The sequence below is a fragment of the Lithobates pipiens genome, unplaced genomic scaffold (genome assembly GCF_037356315.1).
Source record: "Lithobates pipiens isolate NorthernLeopardFrog02 unplaced genomic scaffold, aLitPip1_a1.2 Scaffold_16, whole genome shotgun sequence".
NCBI classification, from domain to species: Eukaryota; Metazoa; Chordata; class Amphibia; order Anura; family Ranidae; genus Lithobates; species Lithobates pipiens.
Genome location: NW_027507748.1, coordinates 456,013,164 through 456,037,025, shown reverse-complemented (window position 1 = coordinate 456,037,025; position 23,862 = coordinate 456,013,164). Strand labels below are relative to the sequence as shown.

At 41.9% G+C, this 23,862-nt stretch overlaps 1 protein-coding gene across 2 annotated transcripts in view; it reads right to left on the bottom strand.

Moving 5' to 3' along the window:
- The window catches only part of GRTP1 (growth hormone regulated TBC protein 1), a 104,703-nt gene that overhangs the window by 41,013 nt on the left and 39,828 nt on the right, over positions 1 to 23,862 (bottom strand). For both annotated transcript variants that reach the window (XM_077482846.1, XM_077482848.1), the window contains one exon: positions 21,248 to 21,372. In XM_077482846.1, the coding sequence (XP_077338972.1) occupies positions 21,248 to 21,372 (125 nt within the window). The remainder of the gene's footprint in view (positions 1 to 21,247; positions 21,373 to 23,862) is intronic.

Genomic DNA, 23,862 nt, shown 5'->3' with positions numbered 1-23,862 from the left:
GCGGAGTACGGCTCTCTCTCCCTTTTTCAAATTAATCTAGCTAAATCTTCCATCCTTAACATCACCGTAGGGGGAGAGGTGGCATGGCACCTACGGGGGGGCCTATCCACTGAAGTGGGCTACTAGTCATATCCGCTACCTCGGTGTTGAGGTTACCCCTGACCCGGCGTCCCTCTATTCAGCCAATTTTGTACCTCTGGTGGACCGCTTGAGGGCTGATCTCTTGCACTGGCATTCACTAACGCTGACGTGGTTCGGTCGGTGCAGTGCGCTTAAGATGACTCTGTTGCCCAAACTTTTGTATCTGTTGCAGGCGTTGCCCATTTACCTCCCTTCCACCCTTTTCAAGCGGATAGACTCCCTATTCCGTGCTTTTATTTGGTCACACCGGAGACCGCGTCTTAGATTGCAGCTTCTGCATTTGCCGAAGCGCTGGGGTGGAGTTGGTCTTCCAGACGTGAGGACATATTACAGGGCGGTTCACCTGTCCAGGTTGGTGGACTGGCACTGTCATGAGGGGGTGAAGCTTTGGGTGGCCATGGAGAGGGAGGACTCTGGGGACACGGTCGGGAGCAGGCCCTGGTCCTCAGCGCCTTTGCCAAGGGCTATACTGGATCATCCCACATTGGGAGGCACCCTGCGAGTGACTAGGGAGGCCTTTCGGAATTCGTTGGTGTCCCCGGTCCCCTCCCCTATGGTGCCGGTCCTGGGTAACCCGGACTTTATACCGGGCTTCCAGAATCCCTGCTTCCATCGTCTACGGATGGGTGACAGGCGGCAGCTATGTGACTTTATCGGCCCAGATGGTCGACTCACCCCGGAGGCAGGGCAGCGGGCAGTGGATCCTCCACTGGATTTTTGGAGCGGTCTGCAATTGAGGAATTTCTTGCGTAACTGTTTGCGGACACCAGGCATCTCTCGCCCCCTCACGGAGTTAGAGCGTATTTGTCATCGGGGGGAACCGGTGCGGCACTGCCTCTCGCTTCTCTACTCTGCCCTGATTCGTCCGGCTGAGGGTTATGTCCCCCCGTTCGTGGCGAAGTGGGAGACGGAGCTTGGCACCCACTTTACTCCAGATCAACAGCAGAAAATTCTCCATTTTGCACAGAAATCCTCTATGGCTACACGGGTTCAGGAGACGTGCTACAAGATCACAACTAGGTGGTATAGGGTCCCATCCGTTCTCCACCGCATCTTCCCCCAGGTGCCGGCTTGTTGTTGGCGTTGTGGGGAGGCGGAGGGAACGATGCTGCACGTTTTCTGGGCCTGTCCCAAGCTGGTGCCCTTCTGGCGCGGGGTCACCGACACGATCGGTCGTCTGACTGGTGTCTCTCTGGAGGGGAACCCTGCGGCCTGCCTGCTGCACCTGTCGGAGCGATCCATTAAAAAGTATAGGAACTCTTTGACTATTCAGCTGCTAAACGCGGCGAAGGCCTGTATCCCTTTGTGCTGGAGATCGGAGAACCCACCGGCAATGGCTCTATGGTTCTCTAAAGTAAATGAATTAAGAAATATGGCAGACCTCACAGCGACGCTCCATAATAGGGAGGAGGCCTTTCGTGAGACTTGGAGACCTTGGAATCATTTCATCTACACTGAGGCGTACCTTCGGGTGGTAGCTTCAAATGCCCGTTGAGAGAGTCTCTGTTTGCTGGCTTCGGCCCCCTTTCCCCCCCCCCCTGCGGTCGGGTGGCGCTCACAGTCCCTGTTTTGCTCTTTTCTGTTAGCCTTCCTCGTTTTAGCTCGCCTGGAGCCTTTTCTGTGTTTCTTTTACTTGGTCTGTCTCTATGTTCTGATCCCCCCTCTTTCTCCCTGGCCCTCCTTCCTCCCTGTCTCCCTCTGTAGCCCCTTCCTTTCGTAATTCCCTTCCCCTTTACCGTCTCGCTTCCTCAGCCCTTTATCTTTCATGATTAGATCCTGCCGGTTAGCCCTGGCGGGCAGCGGTGGGTTGTGGGCCTCCCTGGGAATGACCAGTTCCAACAAGTGTATGCTTTGTCCGCCTGGGGCCCGGCTCCCCGCCCATCTCCCTCCTTTACCCTTTCTTTATAAAACAACAAAACTTTGGGCATCTCGTTGTAATGCATGGCCATGCGATGATTACTACCCACCTGGGTGGGATTGGTTAGCCTAATTGGTGTTGGAGGTCTTGAGAAGGGACTCTAGCCCCCGGTTCGGGAATGTTTTCTTGTTTATTTTAGGCCTATATTGGGGGTGGTCTCTCTGTATATCCCACCTGGGTGATACTGTAAGCTGTATGTTGTGAAATTCTGTATGTTCTATTGTTGTTGTCCATGTGCCTGTTATTTCTTCCGGCATTAAATAAAAGAATTACAAAAAAAAAAAAAACGGGGTCGATTTACTAAAACTGGTGCATTTAGAATCTGGTGCAGCTTTGAATGATAGCCAATCAGCTTCTAACTTCAACTTGTTCAATTAAGCTTAAACAATATAAGAGGAAAGCTGATTGGTTTCTATGCAGAGTTGCACCAGATTTTGCAATCTTTAGTTTTAATAAATCAACCCCGTGTTCAAAAAGAAAACTACTGAAGTAATGGAGAGTAAAAATGGCCTTTCACGGCTCAAACAAGAGAAAATCTATGAGTGTCCCAAATGCCAGCTATAGTGTTCAGGGCGCCCTATGGGAAAGTGACTGAAATTGCTCAAAGGTTCTTATTTATTTTGGGTCCTACAAAGGCCTGCTATTAAAGCAGAGTTCTGACGGAAAAACATTTTTTATTTTTTTGTTTGATCCTAGTATTACTACTGTAATTAAAATAATATACAATGATCTAGATATACATTTCAAATATATAAATTCCTTACTGTAATGTAGCATTCTTTGGTTTGTAGCCGTTTCCATCGTTAATGTGGGCATGGGAAGCCCACATCGATATTGCTTCCTGGAATATCTTTGTAGAGGTCCATGCTGGATAACCAGCATGCGTGATTCAACGGTGGCCGTGGCGCGGATTACAGCCCTCAACGTTGCCACGTGCTCGCTAGTGCTCCTGGGAAATGACATCTCCTAAGAGCACTAGGGCGCAGAGGGAAATTACGCCAGGCACCTTGGAGAGGAAGAGGCAGATTATGAGGGACCCCCTAGCAACAGATCTGAAAAGGTGAGTAAAAAAATTAAAATAAAATAAAAATTTCCCCAAAAGGTTGTTCTTTATATTTAATGCAGCTGAATACTGAAAAAAAAAAAAAAAAAAAAAAAAGTATGACTAGAACTCCACTTTAAGACTAGTATGGTTATTGTTCATATGAGGTGGTCCAATGATGGCAAGGAATCCACGGCTCAGGCTGTTTTATGTTATCCATCAGCTAGGGTGTGTTCTTTGCTATGCTGTCTGGATTTGTTTTTTACCACTTAAGCCCTGGACCATTTGGCTGGCCAAAGACGAGAAGGTACTGGAGAGGTGGGGAAGCTATAATCTCAGGATTTTTAGGCCAAAAGCATGTCGGTAAGGGACATTTCAGAGACGAGTGGCCCAATGGTCAGTCCGCCCCTGTACCTTAACCACTTTCAGACCGGACCAATTTGCTGGTCAAAGACCAGACCACTTTTTGCAATTCGGCACTGCGTCGCTTTAACTGACAATTGCGAGGTCCTGCGACGTGGCTCCCAAACAAAATTGATATCCTTTATTTCCCACAAATAGAGCTTTCTTTTGGTGGTATTGGATCACCTCTGCGTTTTCTTTGAAAAAAATGCATTATTTTTAACTTTTTGCTATAATAAATATCCCCAAAAATATATAAAAAAACATTTTTTCCCCTCAGTTTAGGCCGATAGCTATTTTTCTACATATTCTCGTAAAAAAAAAAAAAAAAAATCGAAATAAGCGTTTATCGATTGGTTTGCGCAAAAGTTACAGCGTTTACAAAATGGGATAGATTTATGGCATTTTTATCATTTTGTTTTACTAGTAATGGTGGTGATCAGCGATTTTTATCGTGAGTGCGACATTATGGCAGACACGTCGGACAATTTTGACCGAATTCTGGGACAATTGGCATTAATACAGCGATCAGTGCGATTAAAATTGCATTGATTACTGTAAAAAATATCACTGGCAGCGAAGGGGTTAACACACAACTGCCGGTTCTCCGTGTGCCCAGAGCGATCGCGGGAGCCCAGCGGCAATCGAGACCACCGGGCACTCACATCGGCTCAGGGAGCGAGCAGGGGCACATGCCTAGTGGTCGTTTATGTTACCAACGTAACATAACGGCGATGCCGCAGTCAAGCCATGTTGCCACAGTACAACTGCGGCGGCTGGTCAGCATGTGGTTAAACTCCTTTTTTTAATACAAACTTTTAAATAAATATAATTTTTTGGTACTACACTATGGGAGCATTTATCTCTTTCCTATGAGGAGTATACCAGAGTGTATCTGCAATTGCCTAAACATTGAGTAACACCATAGAGCCTGAAGATGCTGGGATCTGGAGTATTAATCCGATAAGATCTGGATCCATACGCGCCAGGAGCTGGTGAGTGGGGACCCAAGAGGAGGAGCACCCAAGTCGCCTGTAAAATTTGCGAGCACGAAAGTCACCGGCAAAAATTATCTAGCACGAACACTATTCACATTGGAACAGTTTTTTGTGCAATAGTTGCACAATTTTTTGCATTTTTTATGTATTTTTTTGCACCTGTTTTTTTGTTTGAATGATTAGTATTTTTTGTATAAACTGCTGTCATATACTATTTTTTTTATATATTTTTTTCACATATATATTGGATGATTCATTTTATATCAGGTGACCTCCCATTTATTACCCAATTATTTATAGTTTTGGTACATTATCTAGCACGGTTGATTGCGGAGTTACCCTCTTATATCTCACTATAGAAGGTTCTGTCCTCACAGGAGTGGTTTACATACTGCTTAACCCTCCATGGGCATGCTTAACCCTCCAAGCAAGTCATGGGAGGGTGTTAGCGGTTAAATATACCATTGTGACTTCAGTATTTGGTTTACTTAGCCATATGAATATAGACCCAGTATATCACTCTTCGGGGCATAGGTAGCGCCACTGACCTCAACTTTGTTTTTTCTTTATCTGTTAAAGCTCTCCAAGAGGGAGCTTTTTAGGGGAGGCTGCAACCTTTAACATTTATCCTAAGCGTGGAACTTTATCTTCTTTCTAAAAGTAGATTAATCCACGTTCTCCCTCTCCAGCTGTTTTTTATTCAGTTATTTTCAAAAAAAATAACTCAATATTTTGCTTTATTAGTTTCATATGGGAATTTTCAGCACTGGTACCCGTTTCTTGAAGTCGCCATCATTCCCATGTTCTCACTTCTGTAATGTGAGCTAAGAGATATCATCATAAATGTGTTTCACAGAGAACTCTGAGGATTAATTTCTCCACAGTGCCTGTACCTATTGAGGTTAGCAAAAGTTAACTACTTTATAATATAAATAATGACCGTCTTTAGCCTTGCTACATATTCACTTGAAGCCGTTGGAATTTAGCCAAACTAAAATATTGGTTTTAACAGTTAAGGACTGCAATTTTAAATATGTAATAGTACAGCATAAACACGCTAAACACTGGTTATTATTTGGACTGGGGACTGCTTATTTGCCCTTGAACTGCTGAGATGTGAGCTTCACAGCAATGCAAGGTTTTCATCTATAAAAACACAATTACAGTACACTAAGAAGTAGAGCAGAGAGCACTGTTTGACACTATGTATTCAATCCAACACCAAAGGATTAAATAATAAAGAAGTAAGTAGAAGAAGTAAAAACAGCAATTGTCCAGTTGCATTACAATGAGACCAACTCTACATTTACTTAGCTGTGATGTATCCACAAGAGCAGATCAAATATACAAATAAATAAATGGGTTCTAAAGCATAGACTTTATTTTTACCTTAATGCATTTTCTGTATGACTCGGTTTACACATGTGCGTTTTTTTGGTGCTTTTTTGCAGAAACGCACTACAGTCCATTTAACATGGTTTCCTATGGGATGCGTTCACATCTATGCTTTTTTTCATCCGCTGGGTTTTTGGAAAAGGTGAGGGACTTTTTTTTTTTTTAAAGCAAAACAGTTTTTTTGGTTCAGTAGACTTCAATGGAGAAGCTTCAGAAAAGCATTAGTGCGTTTTTGCTGCGATTTGTGTTTAATCCACCCAACAACAAATTGGGCAAAAAATAAATAAATTCAAAAACCCAAAATGCATAAAAAAAGTGCAAAAAAGGTATGTGTGCAAAACTGCAAAATGCACTGCAGAAACTGATCAAAAGCATACTGCATAGGTGTGAACCGAGGCTTAAGAAAAAAAAAAAAAAAAAAAGTCCTACTAGTTGTTTGCCACCCCCACCTCCCTTCATATTTGCCCAAGTCTCAGCGGCGTGCCATCCGCAGCAGTGCTGGTCTCTCTCTCTCTCCTCAAAGGCAAGAGACAGCAGTGGGAATCATTGGCCCAGACACTGTAATTACCCTTTACAACTACTTAAAGCCCTTACAAAATCATGAAAAAAGTCTGCTGTGAGATTATATATATATATATATATATATATATATATATATATATAGATAGATAGATAGATAGATAGATAGATAGATAGATAGATAGATAGATAGATAGATAGATAGATAGTACTAATATTTTGTAAGAGTAATGTTTTGTAGATGAATGCCATGAGTTTCTCTTACAGCAGAACTATACGACAATGAAAAGCACAATAATAAAACAACAGACAATTTTTGCTGCAATATTTGGCTTTATTCCAGGTATTTTCTCCACAGTACTTTATTGCCACTAGATGTCCTCAGTCTGATTGTCAGCAACCTTCAACCTACTTTCTCTGAGCCCAGGTCATCCTGGACCTACCCCAGCCTAAGACAGGACAGTGAAAGGAGAAGCCAAACGGCAATGTGCTCAACTTTTTGTCTCTCTCCTTTCTCTTATCAGCATGCTTATTTTCAGCACATGAACTGACTTATGTTACTGCTTTCTCTCCCACTCCAGTCCTGATGTACAGGGACTGCAAGAAGTCGAAGCCAGGTCAAATTTGGGATCTCACACTGCTTGCATTACAAAAATATATTTCATGATGTAATAATGAATACAGAGCTGCATTCGATTTGCATCTTTTATATCTGCCTAGAGTTGAGCTATAAGATATCAATGTTTCTGAAATATTGATATGTTGATTTGTTATCACAGAACACGCATTAATGCAGAATATAAGTACATATGTAATTACATAAAAAAAAATTTAAGTTACCCATCACAAAATTATAGGTATTTTACAAAAAAACAAAACTTTAATAAAACATATTTCTTCCATGCGTTTTGATTTTAGGATTTCCTGTTAGTTCTGGCCAAAGGCTTGGAAAGATTCACAGGTTAGAGAGGTAGGGCTGTAACTGATGGAAACATTGGCATTTCCCAAGTAAGAATGCCTAGACCAGCTAAAAAGCCCTGTTACATTCCAAACTTGTGCCAAAGCTAGTCTTGCAAGACTGTAGTAGATAAACAGCATGATCTTCATTAATAATGTTCCCTACATAGCTATGGTAATATAAAGTAATCACCCAAAGAATTCCTAAATATCCATGTAAAAAGCCTTGCACAACATTAAAACATTTCACGTTTTCTGTGGCTAAAGCATATGTATGTAGATGTGTTTTTTTATTTTGTTTTGTTTTTTGCTTTTAGAATTAAAAAGTTTAAGTGGCCCCAACAGCTGATATTTTTTTTATGCTAAGTAAATTGTAAATCTCACATTTATGCTCCATGCACACTAGATGCTCAAAAAACAAAACAAAACCACAAAAAAAAAAAAAAAGCACTTGATAAAACAACGCTAACATTTAGCGGTTTTTGCCAGCATTTTTGCAGTGTTTAGGAGTGATAGCATTTTTGTTAAAGAGGGGTGCGACCGCCTGTGTCCTTAACAGCCAGTGAATAGCTGGTTGTTTAGGAGGGGGCTGGCAAGCCGACCGCCGTGTCCTTAAAGGGTGACTCAGCAGGGATCCCTGCTGACAGCTGAAAGTAAAAAAAAAAAAACAAGTGCTGGAAACACAAACTGAGAAATGAAAAAAAGCACCCCCCCCCCCCCCAATCCATACCATGCCCTTTTGAGTCCCCACGCTCAAATGTAAAAATTGGAAGAAAAAAAAAAGGCAAAATCCATGCTAGACCCTTATCTGAGAAAGCAGCGGCAGGCCAGGAAAGGGGAGGGAGGGGGTAATTGAGCCCCTCCCCCCTCCTGAACCATACCAGACGACATGCCCTCAACATGGGGTTATTGAGGAAGACAAGAGCCTCTTACTCCACAACCCTGACCCAGTGATTTTGGGGGTGCAAGTGTAGACTTATTGGAACCTGGAAGCACTCTATAACAAGGGGGCCCACAGAACCCACCCACCATGTGAATGTACATTGTACCACTAATCATTCACCAAAAAAGTGTCAAAGTAAATAAAAACACACACAAACACAGCTTTTGACAAACCCTTTAACTACTTGCTGACCAGCCACCGTCATACTGCGGCAGATCGGTACGATCCCGTGAACCGTCGTAGCTGTACAACGACTGCTTTAAGCGGAATAGCAGGCATGGGCCCACTGCACTGCAGGGGTGCCCATGCTCATGACCGGCAGTCGCGATGACAGCCGGCCACATGCGATCATGGGCAAGAGAGGCAAAACAGGGGCATGCGTGCTTGTGTGTGTTTGTAAACACACAAATCCCTATTCTGAGAGGAGATGCAGAGTGTGAGTGTCTAATAGCTAGGAACCATGATCTGTCACCTCCTATAGTCAGTCCCCTCCCCCTACAGTTAGAACACACACTAGGGAACACAGTTAAGTCTCCAATCTGTCCATCACAGATCACCGCCATTACTAGTAAAAAAAAAAAAAAAAAAAAAAAAAATCTTTCCCATAGTTTGTAGACACTATAATTTTTAGAATTTTTGTGCAAACCAATCAATATATGCTTATTGGGATTTTTTTTTAACCAAAAATATGTAGAAGAATATATGTTGGCCTAAACTGATGAAGAAATGTATTTTGTAAAACATTTTTGGGGGATCTTTATTATAGCAAAAAGTAAATATTGTTTTTTTTTTATTTATTTTTTTAAATGTAGGTTTTTTTGTTTATAGCGCAAAAAATAAAAAAAAAACGCAGAAGTAATAAAATACCACCAAAAGAAAGCTCCATTTGTGGTGGGAAAAAAATAAAAAAGATGCAAATTTCGTTTGGGTACAGCAACGAACACGCAACTGTCAGTTAAAGCGACACAGTGGCAAATTATAAATAGTGCTCTGGTCAGGAAGGGGGTAAAATCAACCATGGCTGAAGTGGTGAAGGACACCGATGGGCCGCTGGCTAAGAGGGAAAAAAAAAAAAAAAGTCTGGCAACCAGTGTTTAGCAGCGGTTAACAGCATTTAGGAGCTGTCAACTTTTTCTGCTGGCAAATTGCTCCCAAAAACACAAACATTGCGGTGCTGATCACATGCAATGTCTATGCGAATTTGGCTGAACTCACACTGAATTCGCACAAAAAAGGTACAGAAACCGTTTTTCTTCCCCGCATTGGAATCGGATTGCAGGGGTGTTTGCACCCCTGCGTGCTGATTCCTGTCTGAATTCACCGATTGCCACTGCGGGTCGGCACCTGTTCCCACAGCCACAACCACCCTCAAAGAAAATTGCACTGTCACTCAGGAGATGCTCCTAATGGCATCAGGACACATTGGAAAACGCAGCGTGGTTTTCCTGTACTGGGAACCACACTGCACTTGCGGTTTTTGTGTGGGTTACGTTTTCAGAAAAGCACAGGAACCTTTTCTGGAGGCACAGCAGCCCATGTAAACGACTGGGCTGGCATTACCTAGTGTAATACCATAACTCAGTCTTGAAAAAAAAAATCACTTGACCTGAGCTTGGGTATTGCTTTTTTTTTATTTCTAAAAAAGGTAAGACAGTTCTTACAAATCTGTTGCTTTTATGTTGTTGCGTGTTAGAAATGCATATGGTAAAGTTACTAAAGGGTCCATCTTTCTATTTATTAAATCCTCTGCCCTTGTTGTTTTAACTTTGGATAGTAAAACATTTTTTTTCTTCCAGTAAATACCTTATCAGGGGCGGACTGACAACTCATGGGGCCCCTGGGCAATAGAGGATTATGGGGCCCCCAGGCAATCAGATTATGGGACCACACAGTAGACACAAACACACACATACAGTATACAATCACACAGTATACACAGACATGTTTCTATTGGCTGAGAAGGTACTGGAGAGGTGGGGAAGCTATAATCTCAGGATTTTTAGGCCAAAAGCATGTCGGTAAGGGACATTTCAGAGACGAGTGGCCCAATGGTCAGTCCGCCCCTGTACCTTATACAGCTCACTTCTGGGTTGTCTGTTAAAAAGCCTAGGCTTATGACATCATGCCCAGCTCTCTCTCACTCTTATGGGAGTTTGCCAGGAAGGGAGTCATAAGAGGACCAATGAGAGCTGCAGAGCTGGAGATGTGTGTTTGTATAAATCCAGGAAGTGAACAGGCAGCAGCTTCAGCTGCCCACAGTTAAAATGGTTGCAGCCAGACTCAGTAGAGGGAGATTTCTGCAGCATATTTGGCAAGTACAGAATCACAGTATATATAAAATAATATGCAAAGTGGTTGGAGGGAAGCTTCAGGATGGCATCATGTTTTTATCACAAATTATGTGAGCAGACTGCAGTTCCTCTTTAATTAAACAGCATTATAGTTCTAAAAATACAGAAAACCAGCACCAGGGCTTATTGGTGCTAGCTGTTATTAATGACTTTTTACAATATCTAACAATAAGTGGAATATTTCCAATCAAGCATAAAGAAATAAGAGTCTGCTTAAATTATGCAGTTACAAAACTTTTAAATGAACCAACATAATCCACTGTTGAACTGATTGTGTATAAGGAAATGCAATCAGGTTTAATAGGATTCACATTTCAAGCAGTTTTTTCCAGAAACTTCATTGAGATACTTTGCACGGTCTGGTTCCTTCTAGAGAAAAAGAATTCCAGCAAGCCATGCTTGCCAACTTTACAACTGCAGCCATAGCGACAGAGTGTTGCTGAGCTCCTGGGCAGAACAGAACAGGATATTTATGAAGAGGGACTTTCAGCAGACTCTAGCCATGCATCCAAGTCCCTGGAAGGCTGAAAAGAATACAGACCGTCTTCTATGTAGTTAGACACAGACACTGAAATTGGCTTATATGAAGTGGTTTCAATCGCAGAATACAAAAAATTTATTTTGAGATTTTTTGTGCTCACCTCTAGTTGGACTCTATTGAGGGGCATAGGAAGTCTTAAACCTTTAGCAAAAAAAAAAAAAAAAATCTAAAAAATCATCAGCCAAGGATAACCTCTCCTCCTATCAGCATGCCTCAGTTTAATGGCAAAGCAGTACTCAGAGCATTACCATAGCCAGAGAGGGATGGCACCTATGCCCCCAACAGACTCCAAGAAAACCCTTTTGTCTCACTCGATCATAGGGGGACACAGGAAGCTTTAAACCTTTGCAACACCCAAAGTTAAACTGAGGGTCTGCAGCACAGTAGAGATGCATGATTAATTGTTAAAAAAAAATGAAAAAAAAATATTTTTTAAAACTTCACACTCTTAATCACGAAAATAATTAAATAAAAAAGTAAATGCTGTAAACTACTTGAGTAGTAGTGAGAAATTAACATCCTGCACTCACGCCTCAGATCAGCCCCTTCATACCCCAGATCACTATCCCCCCCCCCCGCAAATCTGTTTCACTACTATATCCCCCAGCTCATTTGCCCCACCACTGTAACCCTCTGCACATCTGCCCCATCCCACCTTTTGCAATGTTGGGGGCACAATGCCACCCCCTCAGTGCCGGTGTGGCATAGGGAACTCAAATTGGAATGCATTAGTGTCTCACTGAGACTTCCCTGCACTGCTGGGGAGGGAGTCGAGTGCTGGCAAAACAGGCTTCAAGTACCGCTTGCGGCACCAGTGCCTGGGGTTGCCTACTCCTGCCCTATAGAATAAAATGGAAATCATTGCAATATTTTATGTCACACTGTATTTGTGCGGCTTTTTTTTTTTTTTTTTTTTTTTTTTTTTTAAAGGAAAAAATATACTTCAATGAATGAAAAAAAAATAAAAAATAAAAATAAAAAAAAAACCTGTAAAAAGTTAGCCCAAATTGATGATTTTGCGTTGAGAATCGTGAGAGAATACTGATCTTTATTCTAACCAAAAAATTGTGATTTTCATTTTATCCAGAATTGTGCAGCTCTACAGCACAGCCCAAGAAAAACCAATACAACTGTGTGCCGCCTTCAAAACCAATACAACTGTGTGCCGCCTTCAGCTCAAAGAGCTACCTGAAGGGCCTTATGTCTACAGCTGGCATCAGATGAGAATGTGTAAACAGAAGACCAGTTGCCAGCCCTGCAAATATGAAAAACAGTTGCAGAAAGCCAAGAAGCAATTTCAGATCTAGTAGAATACACTGGCATTTGGGCTGGCGATGATGCTGAATTCCTAAATTCTTTTATTTCTTGAACAATATTTTCCCTGGGGTTGTGTTTAATTCAGACATCTCACCATGCAGTATTACCAATTCTCAGGATAGCTTGGTTACATCTCTTCACACTAAACCCACCGACAGGAACACATTACTACACTACTGAAACGCACATGCCAAATATCTCCTTAACAGCCTACCCATCTCACAGTTCATGAGGGTCTCACGAATCTGTTCAGATGACAGACAACTTATTAAACTGTATGATAAATCCTTGGAGCAGGGATACCCTACTATGGTGCTTTAAAGTGGTTGTAAACCCTTACAAACCACTTTGACCTACAGGTAAGCCTAGATTAAGGCTTACCTGTAGGTCCAAGAGATATCTCCTAAACCTATATGGTTTAGGAGATAGTTGCCCGAAAACGGGCACCGCTGTCTACGGCGCATGCACCGTAGACAGTGGCGCGCAGGCGCACTGAGCGCGGCATTCTCAGCGACGGAGCTGCCGCGCATGTCGGCTCCTGTGCGCATGCGCGGGAGTGACGTCATCGCGGCTTCGCCGAATGACAGTGGCGGAGCTGCGAGACCTCACCAACAAGATGGATGCAGCGGACCACAGGGGACAGCAGCGACTTCGCTGGCTCCTGTGTCAGGTAAGTGACACATAATGGGCTACTATGCGATGCATAGTAGTCCATTATGCTTTGCCTTTGCAGGGAATGAAAGAGGAAGTAAACTCATCAGGGTTTACTTCCTCTTTAACCAAATCTAGATCTGCTCGCCCCAAATCCACTGAACTGACTGCCTGACCACCGTTTATTCATACATTTAACCGTGATTCTGAATGGACCAGACACACTAACAGAAAATTAGAATATAAAGTTAGGCTGACAGCTTCCTGGACACCCAAACTCAAAACCATGCCCTTAATTCCACATACACACAATAGGACTGAGATTTTCTTGTTCAGGCTCACCTCAAACTTAAGTATGCAAAATCCCCACCCAGAATCTCTCAGAAAACCGGTTGTTATAAATGCCATAATTGTAACATGTGCAAATGACTCATGTGGGGAATTTTTCACATCCACATAGGGGATACAAATACCATATACATAAGTACCTGAACTGTAACAGAATTCTGTGTTTATATACTAAAATGTCCTTGGGCACTAATACATGTTGGCAAAACAACTGGTCCATTCAAAAGAGGCTTCCAAAGCCACAGGAGTGACTTTAGGGTGGCCCTATCAAAAGGAAGAGAAGGGGAACAAATTGACCTAAACAAACCAGTGGCAGTGCACCTTGTTATGCACAAACAATAGACTCACGAGTTCAGGGGTATGGTGATCCAACATGTCAAGTGACCTGCTATAGGTGCAGAACCATAACCATATCCTCTTGCAACATGAGACTTTCTGGATACACACCCTGGGGGACACAACAATATATCATTTATATGCTTCCAGTTACTACAAATACCTGATACACACTACCACTGGAGTGGCGATGGGAGATGCCTATTCTCACAGAGGTGGTGTGGCAGGAAATCATACCCTTACAATCCCCTATGGTTCTCTCTGCCCGAGATAGAGTGCTGGAAACAAAATTCCTCCATTGCTCTTACTATATCTCTTATGATCTTTTTCGGATGGGTAGGCTCTCATCTCCCAACTGCACTAAATGTACAGGGAATGTGGGCTCATTTTATCACATCTGGGACTGTCCATGTACTCTGGCTTACTGGTCTGAAATCACTAGCTTTGTTAGCACAAAACCCTCCAAATTCTTAATACTTTTAATCAGTGGTGGCTGGTGCTCAAAATTTTTAGGGGGGGGGGGGTGCAAAAAAAAATATTGAAAAAAAAAATATTGAAAAAAAAAATATTGAAAAAAAAAATCATTACAGCCACTGTGCCCATCAAATGCTGCCACTGTGCCCATCAAACGTTGCCAGTGTTCCCACCCTGCTACCACCCCCCCCCCCCACCGTGGCTGGATCGGGAGACACCCCGCTAAACACCCCCCGTGGATGGATCGCAGGACACCCCACTAAACCCCACCCCTCACGGATGGATCATGGGACACCCCATGCAGAAGGACCCACGTTTACCTTGGGTGTCCTCTTCTCCGGCGTCTCCATGTCAGTCAGCTTCCTCCGCTCTGTCCCACTTCTGCCAAAGCGCCGAGCATCCAATAGGGATGCCTGGCACTTTGGCCAATCAGGAAACCGGCCTCACTGACCTGCCTCCAGATTGGTGGGGAGGAAATGCGGTGTGAAAATAGTGAATATTCATTCGCTATGGTCACACAATTGGGTGGGATCAGGGCGCACTCTCTGCACCCCAAGCCCACCCTTTCTTGAAGCCTATTAGTCTCTGGCTCTAATCAGATTCTTCAAAAATAAAAATACACCCCTTCCTGCCCCTGCCATAGGAGTCCATGCATCCGGCATCCTGAAAGGGGCCGGGCACAGGGATAGAGAGGCGGCAGTAGGGATGGGGGGGGGGGGGGGGGGCGGTGCCCATTCGCCCACAATGCGCAGACTGCAACTGCTTTTAATCCCTCGCATTATTTATTGGAATGTGTTGAAGAGGATACTCTTCCTGCAAGGTGGAAAATACTTATACGGTTAGTAGGCTTTTATACATCACAAAAGCTATACGTATAACCTGGAAGCCCTCAACCCCCCCCCCCCCCCCTCTTCCTTTCATTTTTGCTCACTTTGGTCAATAATGCTCTCTCCATTTATGAATTAACCTATGAAGCAAGAGGCTGTCCAAAGAAATCCCCCTTGGATAACTTGCAAGCTCCGGAATAACCCTTGGTCTTATTGTATTTATGTACATACAGTACACATTGTTATTGGCCATACGATATACATAGTGCACAGTTCATTTTTCCTTCATTTCTTCCCACAATATTTTAAAAAGCTATGCGACCATTCTCGTTTTTTCTTCTTCACTGAGATTACGTGGTATAGATAAATATCTCTTTTTGACTATATTTAACCGAGCTGTGCCTCAGCGCACTATTTAGTTTGATAAGCTTTGTCTTAAAGAGGAACTTCGGTAATTTTTTCACCTTTCCATCTTTTAAAACCTATGCCCTTGTTGTTTTAACTTTGAACAGCAAAACATTTTTGTTTTCATTTTTTTGCCAGTAAATACCTTATACATCCCACTATCTTTTTCTTGTCTGGTAAAAAGCCTAGGCTTATGATATCATGCACAGCTCTCTCTCACTCTCATGAGAGTTTGCCAGAAAGGGAAGTGGGATGAGTCATCAGAGGGACAATGAGAGCTGCAGAGCTGGAGGTGTGCTTCTGTGTGTCTGTGTAAATCCAGGAAATAAACAGACAGCAGCTTCAGCTACCCACAGTTAAAATGATTGCAGCCAGACTAAGTGGAGGGAGATTTCTACAGCATATTTGGCAAGTACAGAATCACAGAATATATAAAATAATATGCAAAAGTGGTTGGAGGGAAGCTTCAGAAATGGCAAAGATATTTTTATTACAAATTATGTGAGCAGACCAGGGGCGTTGCTAGGTCTACAAAAGATCTGGGGCTAGAGTCCATAGCAGCGTAGTAAATGAAGTCATATGCTTGGGCGGGCATACACATGTAATATGTGTGTGTGTGTGTGTGTGTGTGTGTGTGTGTGTGTGTGTGTGTGTGTGTGTGTGTGTGTGTGTGTGTGTGTGTGTGTGTGTGTATATCCCCAGGGAGCCTCCCCCTTACACCAGGGTCCCCAGAGAGCCTCCCCCTTGCATCAGGGTCCCCAGAGAGCCACCACAATATATATATAAAATAATATGCAAAGTGGTTGGAGGGAAGCTTCAGAATGGCAAAGATATTTTTATTACAAATTATGTGAGCAGACCAGGGGTGTTGCTAGGTCTACAAAAGATCTGGGCTAGAGCCCACAGCAGCGTGGTAAATAAAGTCATATGCTTGGACGGGCATACACATGTATATACAGTAATATACGTATGTGTGTGTATATATCCCCAGAGAGCCCCCCCACTTACATCAGGGTCCCCAGAGAGCCTCCCCTCCCCTTGGAGACCCCTGCAGAGACTCGGGGCTATGGGCCCCAGATTCAGGGCTATAGTCCCAAAAGCCATCCCCTAGCGATGCCACTGGAGCAGACTAAAGCAGGCCATACACGGTCGAATTTCGAACTAATTTCCTGTTGAAAATCAGAAAATTCGTTTTTTTTGTGATCCAATGATGCCACCATTGATTTTCGAAATTCGGCCGACCAAGCCTTCAATTTCACGTCATGTTGCTACAGAAAAGAATTTTCTTGGCTGGGAATCTTCTTTTCTCTCCGTACATTTTCTTTTCTTATTACGTTTCTCGCACGATTCTCCCATCATTGATTAGAAAATCGTTAATTTTTCTAAAAATTTCCAACATGTCCGATTCCTCAAAATTTATTTCCGCACGAAAATCGGCTGTTGCTGCAGCCCACTAATGGTGCGAAATTCATACGAAAATTCTTAGATACGATTTTCGAAAGAAAATTCTTTTGAAATTCGAACCGTGTATGGCCGGCATTAGTTTGCAAAATGTTTGTAGTTGCTGTAACATTTATAAACATTTAATAAACATATCCCTTAAAAAAACAAAACAAACCAAAATCATGCACCTTAAGGGCCGGTTCACACAGGGAGCGACACGAGGCGACACGACTTGCCGTGCCGCGACCCGACAAGTCGCCCCCGTTCTGTACAATGGAACCGTTCTAAGAGTAGCGACTCGAGACTCAGAAAAAAGGTTCCTGTACTACTTTTGTACTACTTTTGGGCGACCTCGGGGCGACTTGCATTGACTTCTATACAGAAGTCATTTGCAAGTCGCCGCTGAGGTCGCGGCAGGTCGCGGCGAGGCAAGTCGTGTCGCCTCGCATCGCCCCCTGTGTGAACCGAGCCTTATGGTTCTCTAGTAGTGAATGTGTGTGAAAGTCACATTCTCTGCTTTATAGACAGATTATTATTGATTTCTGTGTCATAATGGCTACATGTATTAAAAAATGCAAGGCATCGTTAACTGGAAATCATGGACTGTAAATTCTTAAAGTGGTTGCAAAGGCAAATTTTTTTTATTTTTTTTTACTTTCATGCATTCTCTAGGTAAAAAAAAAAAACTTTCCAAGATTAGCTCCCCCCTCAGCCCCCCTGATACTTACCTGAGCCCAAAATTGATTACCTTTGTGCATTCTCTGAATTAACTACTTCCCACAAATGGGACGTACCCGTACATCCTATTTTTTTTTCTACCAGGATTATGACTGACTGCAGGCATGATCCTGGTATTTTTTTTTTTTTTTTTTTTAGCGCCAGTAATAAAGTAAAAAGTGATCAAAGCAGCTATACAGACGCATAACCACTTTTACAAGTAGCAGAAGGGGGTCCACCCCCCTCCTGCCGCTGCCAGTCAACATGCTAAAAAAGATAAAAGGGGAACTTCCGTTGCCCAAAAAGCTCTATAGTGTATGAAACTGAAAGCGAGAATTTTTCCACTTCTTGCTTTGATTTTTTGTTTACTAGCCATTACCAGAGGTCCAATAGTAAATAAAATAAATTATTAAAAATAAGTCCACTCCCCCCCACAGTTATAAACACCTCCCTAAGAGACACTTAACCCCTTGATCGCCCCTTAGTGTTAACCCCTTCCCTGCCAGTGTCATTTATACAGTGATCAGTGGATATTTTTACCCCCGATTATCTTATTGCTGGTCCACTCGTTGCAACACTGCATTTTGTAATAATGTCACTGGTCCCAAAAATAAGTGTCAAAAGTGTCCGATTTGTACGTTCCAATGTCGCAGTCCCACTAAAAATCGTTGATCGCCCCCCATTGGTTGAAAAAAAAAGAAAAAAAAAAAAAGCCATAAATCTCCTATTTTGTAGATGATATAACTTTTGCGCAAACCAATCAATATACGCTTAGAGAATACATATTGGCCTAAACCAAAACATTTTTTATTGGATATTTATTGTAGCAAAAAAGTAAAAAAAAATGTTTCTCCATATGGTTGGTCGGTCTTTTTTTTTTTTTTTGGCGATATAAACAAACACATGCAGAGGTGATCAAATATCACCAAAAAGAAAGCTCTATTTGTGGGAAAAAAGGACATCAATTTTGTTTGGGTACAAGGTCGCATTACTGCGCAATTGTCAGGTAAATTGACGCACTGCCATTTCACAAACGGCCTGGTCATTAGGGGGGTAAATCCTTCCGGGGCTGAAGCGGTTATCGCCTATGGAGATATGTTAAAGCATGTTATGTATTTATTTACTTTAGAATCTTTTATATTTTAAAAATAAAATAAGAAATTATTATTGTGTGCATTGAAATTCATTGACTTTTTTTTTTTTCCTGAAAATTTGCATTTGATTAGGCGTTGTACACAGAATATTGCAATAAACATTTTTTTCTCCAGGACCTTTGTTTTAAAAAAAAAAATATATAAAATGTTTGGGGGGAGTTCCAAGTAATTATCTAGTACATATTTTTAGTGAGAGGTGTCAGGAATTGGCATGGGTTCAAAGCACTGATCACGAAATTCCAATCTAATATCAATAAATTAAATTTGGTCAGACTCCCACCCGCCCCTTTCAAGACTATAGATCCCAAAGACAGGGAGGACTAGGCCTCCCAGATTTTTGGTTATATTACCTATCTGCTAGATGGACCCAAATTGCACAGTGGCATATCCCCAATCCAAAAGTTCCATGGGTTGAATTTGAAAAGAACTCCATCATGCCATTCTCCATCTCAGGTTTACTATGGGGAAACAACATTTCTAACCATGATATAGACTCTTTAAATCAAATTGTCTCTCAGTCGTACCAAGTATGGAAATTGTATAACCAAAAATTAAATCTTACATCCAAAACCCCTCCACACGCATCCTTTATAGGCGACCCAAAATTCCACCGAATCATACAGGAACCTGCTGATCTTACTTGGTGGATCAACAATAAGCTTACATCCCTTTTCAACTTTATAGAAGGCACAAATTTCATTTCTTTCTCTTCCCTTAATTCAAAACACCAAATCCCGGAAACTGAATACAACACATTTCTCCAGATTAAACAATTTTTCAATACATATTTTCAAACTACTAATATACAGCCCCCATCCTTTTTTGAAAACGTTTGTCTTAAGTCACCTAGAAAACGAGGCTTTATCTCTGAAGTATACTCTAATCTAATCAACAATACAGACACAAACAAACTACCATACATGATTAAAAGGGAACAGGAGGTTTGGTTAATTGGGATAACTGTATACACAATTTGCACAAATGCACTAAATCCATGCTTTGAAGCTATTTACAAGATGGTACTATACCCCAATCAAACTCCACGTCATCCTCCCTACTTCCTCCCCATCATGCTTTAGAGAGTGCCACTCCACTGGATCATTCTCACACATCTTTTGGAATTGCGATAAGATCACTCATATCTGAAAACATTAAGAGAAGTTTGCCTCCAAAATCTCAGCTAAAAATATTATTTTAACCTTACACAACTGCCTCCTTTTCTCTCCCATTATAGGTCTCTCTACCCACAATATATGTGTTACAATCCACTGGCTAATTGCATTGCACTGAAAAACACCAACCGACCCATTAGTACATCTCAAAACGAGAATTAGTAAAAAAATGTTTTCCATTAAAGTAATGTCATTCTGTTGAGAACACAAGAGATATATATATATATATATAAGAGAGAGGGAGAGGGAGAGAAAATGGGATCCCTGGTTTGAACATAGCAACGAGTTTTTTAACTGAGAACAACATACCCCTCCATAGCTTGTAGTAGGCTACAAATCGCTATAACAAAGATTATAATCCTATAATCCTTCACTTTTTTTATGTAATGAAATTTATTTCTACTACATATGTATATTATATAGTCCAATTGTATTCCTGACTCTCTGTGACTTTCATTTTACTTATGCCATGTCGGTTTTGTATCCAATAAAAAAAGTTTGTAAACAAAGGAATTGGCGTGGGCAGCACTACTTGTCCTACCATACCTTATTTCTAAACACTTACCTGACTACCGTCACCGCTCCAGCCCCATCTCAGATACAGCACCACTCCTGTCACTTTTTGGTCTCACAGGAGACACTCAGAGGCATAGGCTCTCGCTGCCATCACATTATAGTGACGAGGGAGCGGGGAGTGGCACTGTGCGTCTATGGATGCCACAGCCCACCACAGGAGTGCACCCATGGGTTCCTCCTATGCATCCAGCTTGCTGGGGAGGTGCCTGGAGGAGGGAGGATCAGACAGCACTAGCAAAGAAGAGGTAAGGGACTGCTCTGTGAAAAATCATTTCACAGAGCATGGAAGTATAACTACGGTTTATCTTATTGCTGGTCCACGTTGCGTGTTATATGTTTAGTAAAACCTTAAACGCTACATTTCTGGACTGTGGCCCATTTGATCACATTGAAGGAACATCATTGATCTTTATACTGTGTAATTTATGCCTCTAGTGTGTTCAGTACTGTAACACCCTGTCTTTCTGTATGTTTACTGCATGCATATACAACTAAAACAAAAAACAACAAGAAAAAAAAAAAAAAAAAAAAACACACACACACACACACACACACACACACACACCACGAGGTTCTAACCCTTTCCCATCCATGTAGGAAGTCAAATTATAGAGACATACCTGGCAATAGCCCACACTGCTGTTATGGTGGCCATACGCCACTAAAACATTATGTAGCATTGGCTGTAAACACTGGCTTGCATCTTTACGGAACTTCACATTATCAGGAAATGTTCTGTTTAGATCTAGAAGAAAAGACATTAAAACGGCATTTTGCTTGAGCTTGCTAGATCCTCTAAAATTCAGAAAAAAAACTAAACAAATATCATACAAATTTGTTAAAGAAAACTTGTATTAAAATAAACTCCTGCACCAACACCCTCATTGTGTAGAAGGGACTCCTACAGCGCCTTTATTTACCTTTGCCACTCCAGTTCACCATTTTATTCATGGCTGGTGAAAACTTGGCAATTGTGAATATAGGGAAGGTGTGCATGTTGCTTCTATCCATCTACAATACAGTATGCAGAGGATGGGGGCATGTGTAATATGGTTCAGTTGCAGTGATAATAATATACAGCTAACACTAATTACTAATTTTTTTGCTTCATCAAAAAAATGTTGCAACATCTTAAAAGAATAGAGCTTTAGGGCAGATTCATACTGATCCAGCATGTCCTCCAACTTTCAGAGCACAAGTCACATGACATGTCAAAATCAACGGTTTCCTATGAGAGCTGTCTTGTGTCGATCCGATTTTTAAAATGGTCTGACTTTTTCAGCCCATTGATTTGAATAGAAGTCGGTATCATCTTAACTGATCTGACTTGTGACATGTGCTCCAAGGATCTTGAAGGGGAGCCCCACAGCAATTTATTTATTTTTTTAATTGCGTGCAGTTCCATTTCACCCCCTCCCCCCAAAAAAAGACCATACCAGCCCTTCAATCTCGTATGGAGGAGATCCCCATGCCAAAAAAACAAAATGGAGTGAGGTCCCCCCAAAATCCATACCAGACTTATCTGAACATGACGATCAATCGCCCCTCCCCCTCCTGGACCATACTCAACATGGGGGGCTGCGGCCCCCACCACTCAAAAGCACCTTGTCCGCATGTTGATGGGGACAAGGGCCTCTTCCCGAACAACCCTGGGCGGCGATTGTTGGGGTCTGCGGGCAGGGGCTTATCAGAATCTGGATACCCCCCTATGTAAATGAGTAGGGGTACATCATACCCCTACTCATTCACCACAAAAAAAGCAGTGTAGTGCGAGTAAAAACAAGAGGCTGTTTTTGACAAGCCCTTTATTAAAAGTGAAGAATGTCTCCTGTCGTAGCTTCAACATATCTTCTTTCTCCGGTTTCTGCCACAGATGTGTTCTCCTCCAGTGATGTGTTCTCTCTCCGATGCGGTCTTCTCCGCCGCCGACCCAGTCCTCTTCCGATGCTGGCTCCCTCCTTTGTGTCATCTGCGATGTCCGCCAGCTCTTATATAGCCACACAGGCGTGACCATCTAGTGACTTCACCATGAGACTTTGCCTCTTGTGACGTCAACCTCTAGCAACCAGTAATGATGTGCAGTAACTTCTAGCAACCAATCAGTGAGCGGTAAGGATGTGCAGTAATCTCTAGCAACCACTTTTAATGGGACCTCCTGTGTCACCAGGAGTTCCAATCAATCGATCACAAACCCGAACAAAGACTGGATCGGATTTGTTTGTCTGCGCTAAATAGTAATCTGACAGCAGTGACCTAATATCACTTCCGGTTTTACTCGGAAATTCATGGGGCCATTTTTTATTTATTTTTCTAAATAAAGGCATTCAATCACACCGCTGTTGGTGTGATTGAATCATTTTAGGGCAGAGGAAGGATTTGGGGTCTTACAGGCCCCAGATCTCTCCATAAAGAGAGTGCCTGTCACAGGCCTACTGTTATCACAAGGGATGTTTAGTGCTAAAAAAGAAAAAAACATTTTTTTTAGTGACAGTGTAAAAAAAAAAAAATATATATATATATATATATATAAAAATTAAAGCTCCGGCGTTCTTGCGTGCAAAGGCGAATGCAAGCGTCAGTTCTACACGCACGCAGTGATTGTCCCACACATGTGAGGTATCGCTGTAAAAGCAGACCTTTTCTGTAAATCTAAAGTGGTGAACTGTAAAGGTTTTTAAAGTGTCACCTATCGTTTGTCACTGTTGAATGGGCAGTTTTAAAGCGTGACAGGTTTGGCATCCAATTACACGGCGTGTGTGTATATTATATATATATTTTCTCTCTCTCATATTATAATATAAATATAAATATATATATATATATATATATATATATATATATATATATATATATATATATATATTTATATATTGTGTTATGTATTGTGTTTTTTTTGCACTAAAATTCATAAAAAGTATATATATATTTTTTTTACCGAAAATCTGAATTTGAAATACAACTGCTCAAATAACGTGTGACATAAAAAAAAATTGCAAAACCAAACCAATTTATTTTCTAGGGCCTTGGTTTTAAAATATATCATGTTTGAGGGTTCCAAGTCATTTTTTTTGCAACACAAACAGGATCATTTGGTTTAAATAAAAAAATAATAAAAATAAAAATGGGCTGCTCTTTGAAAATGCCCAGGCCTATTTTTGTCTTAGTCCGGGCCTGCATGCAGTCATGTAATGTCCATCAAAAATTAAGCATTACGGTCCCTACCAGGGTGTTCTCA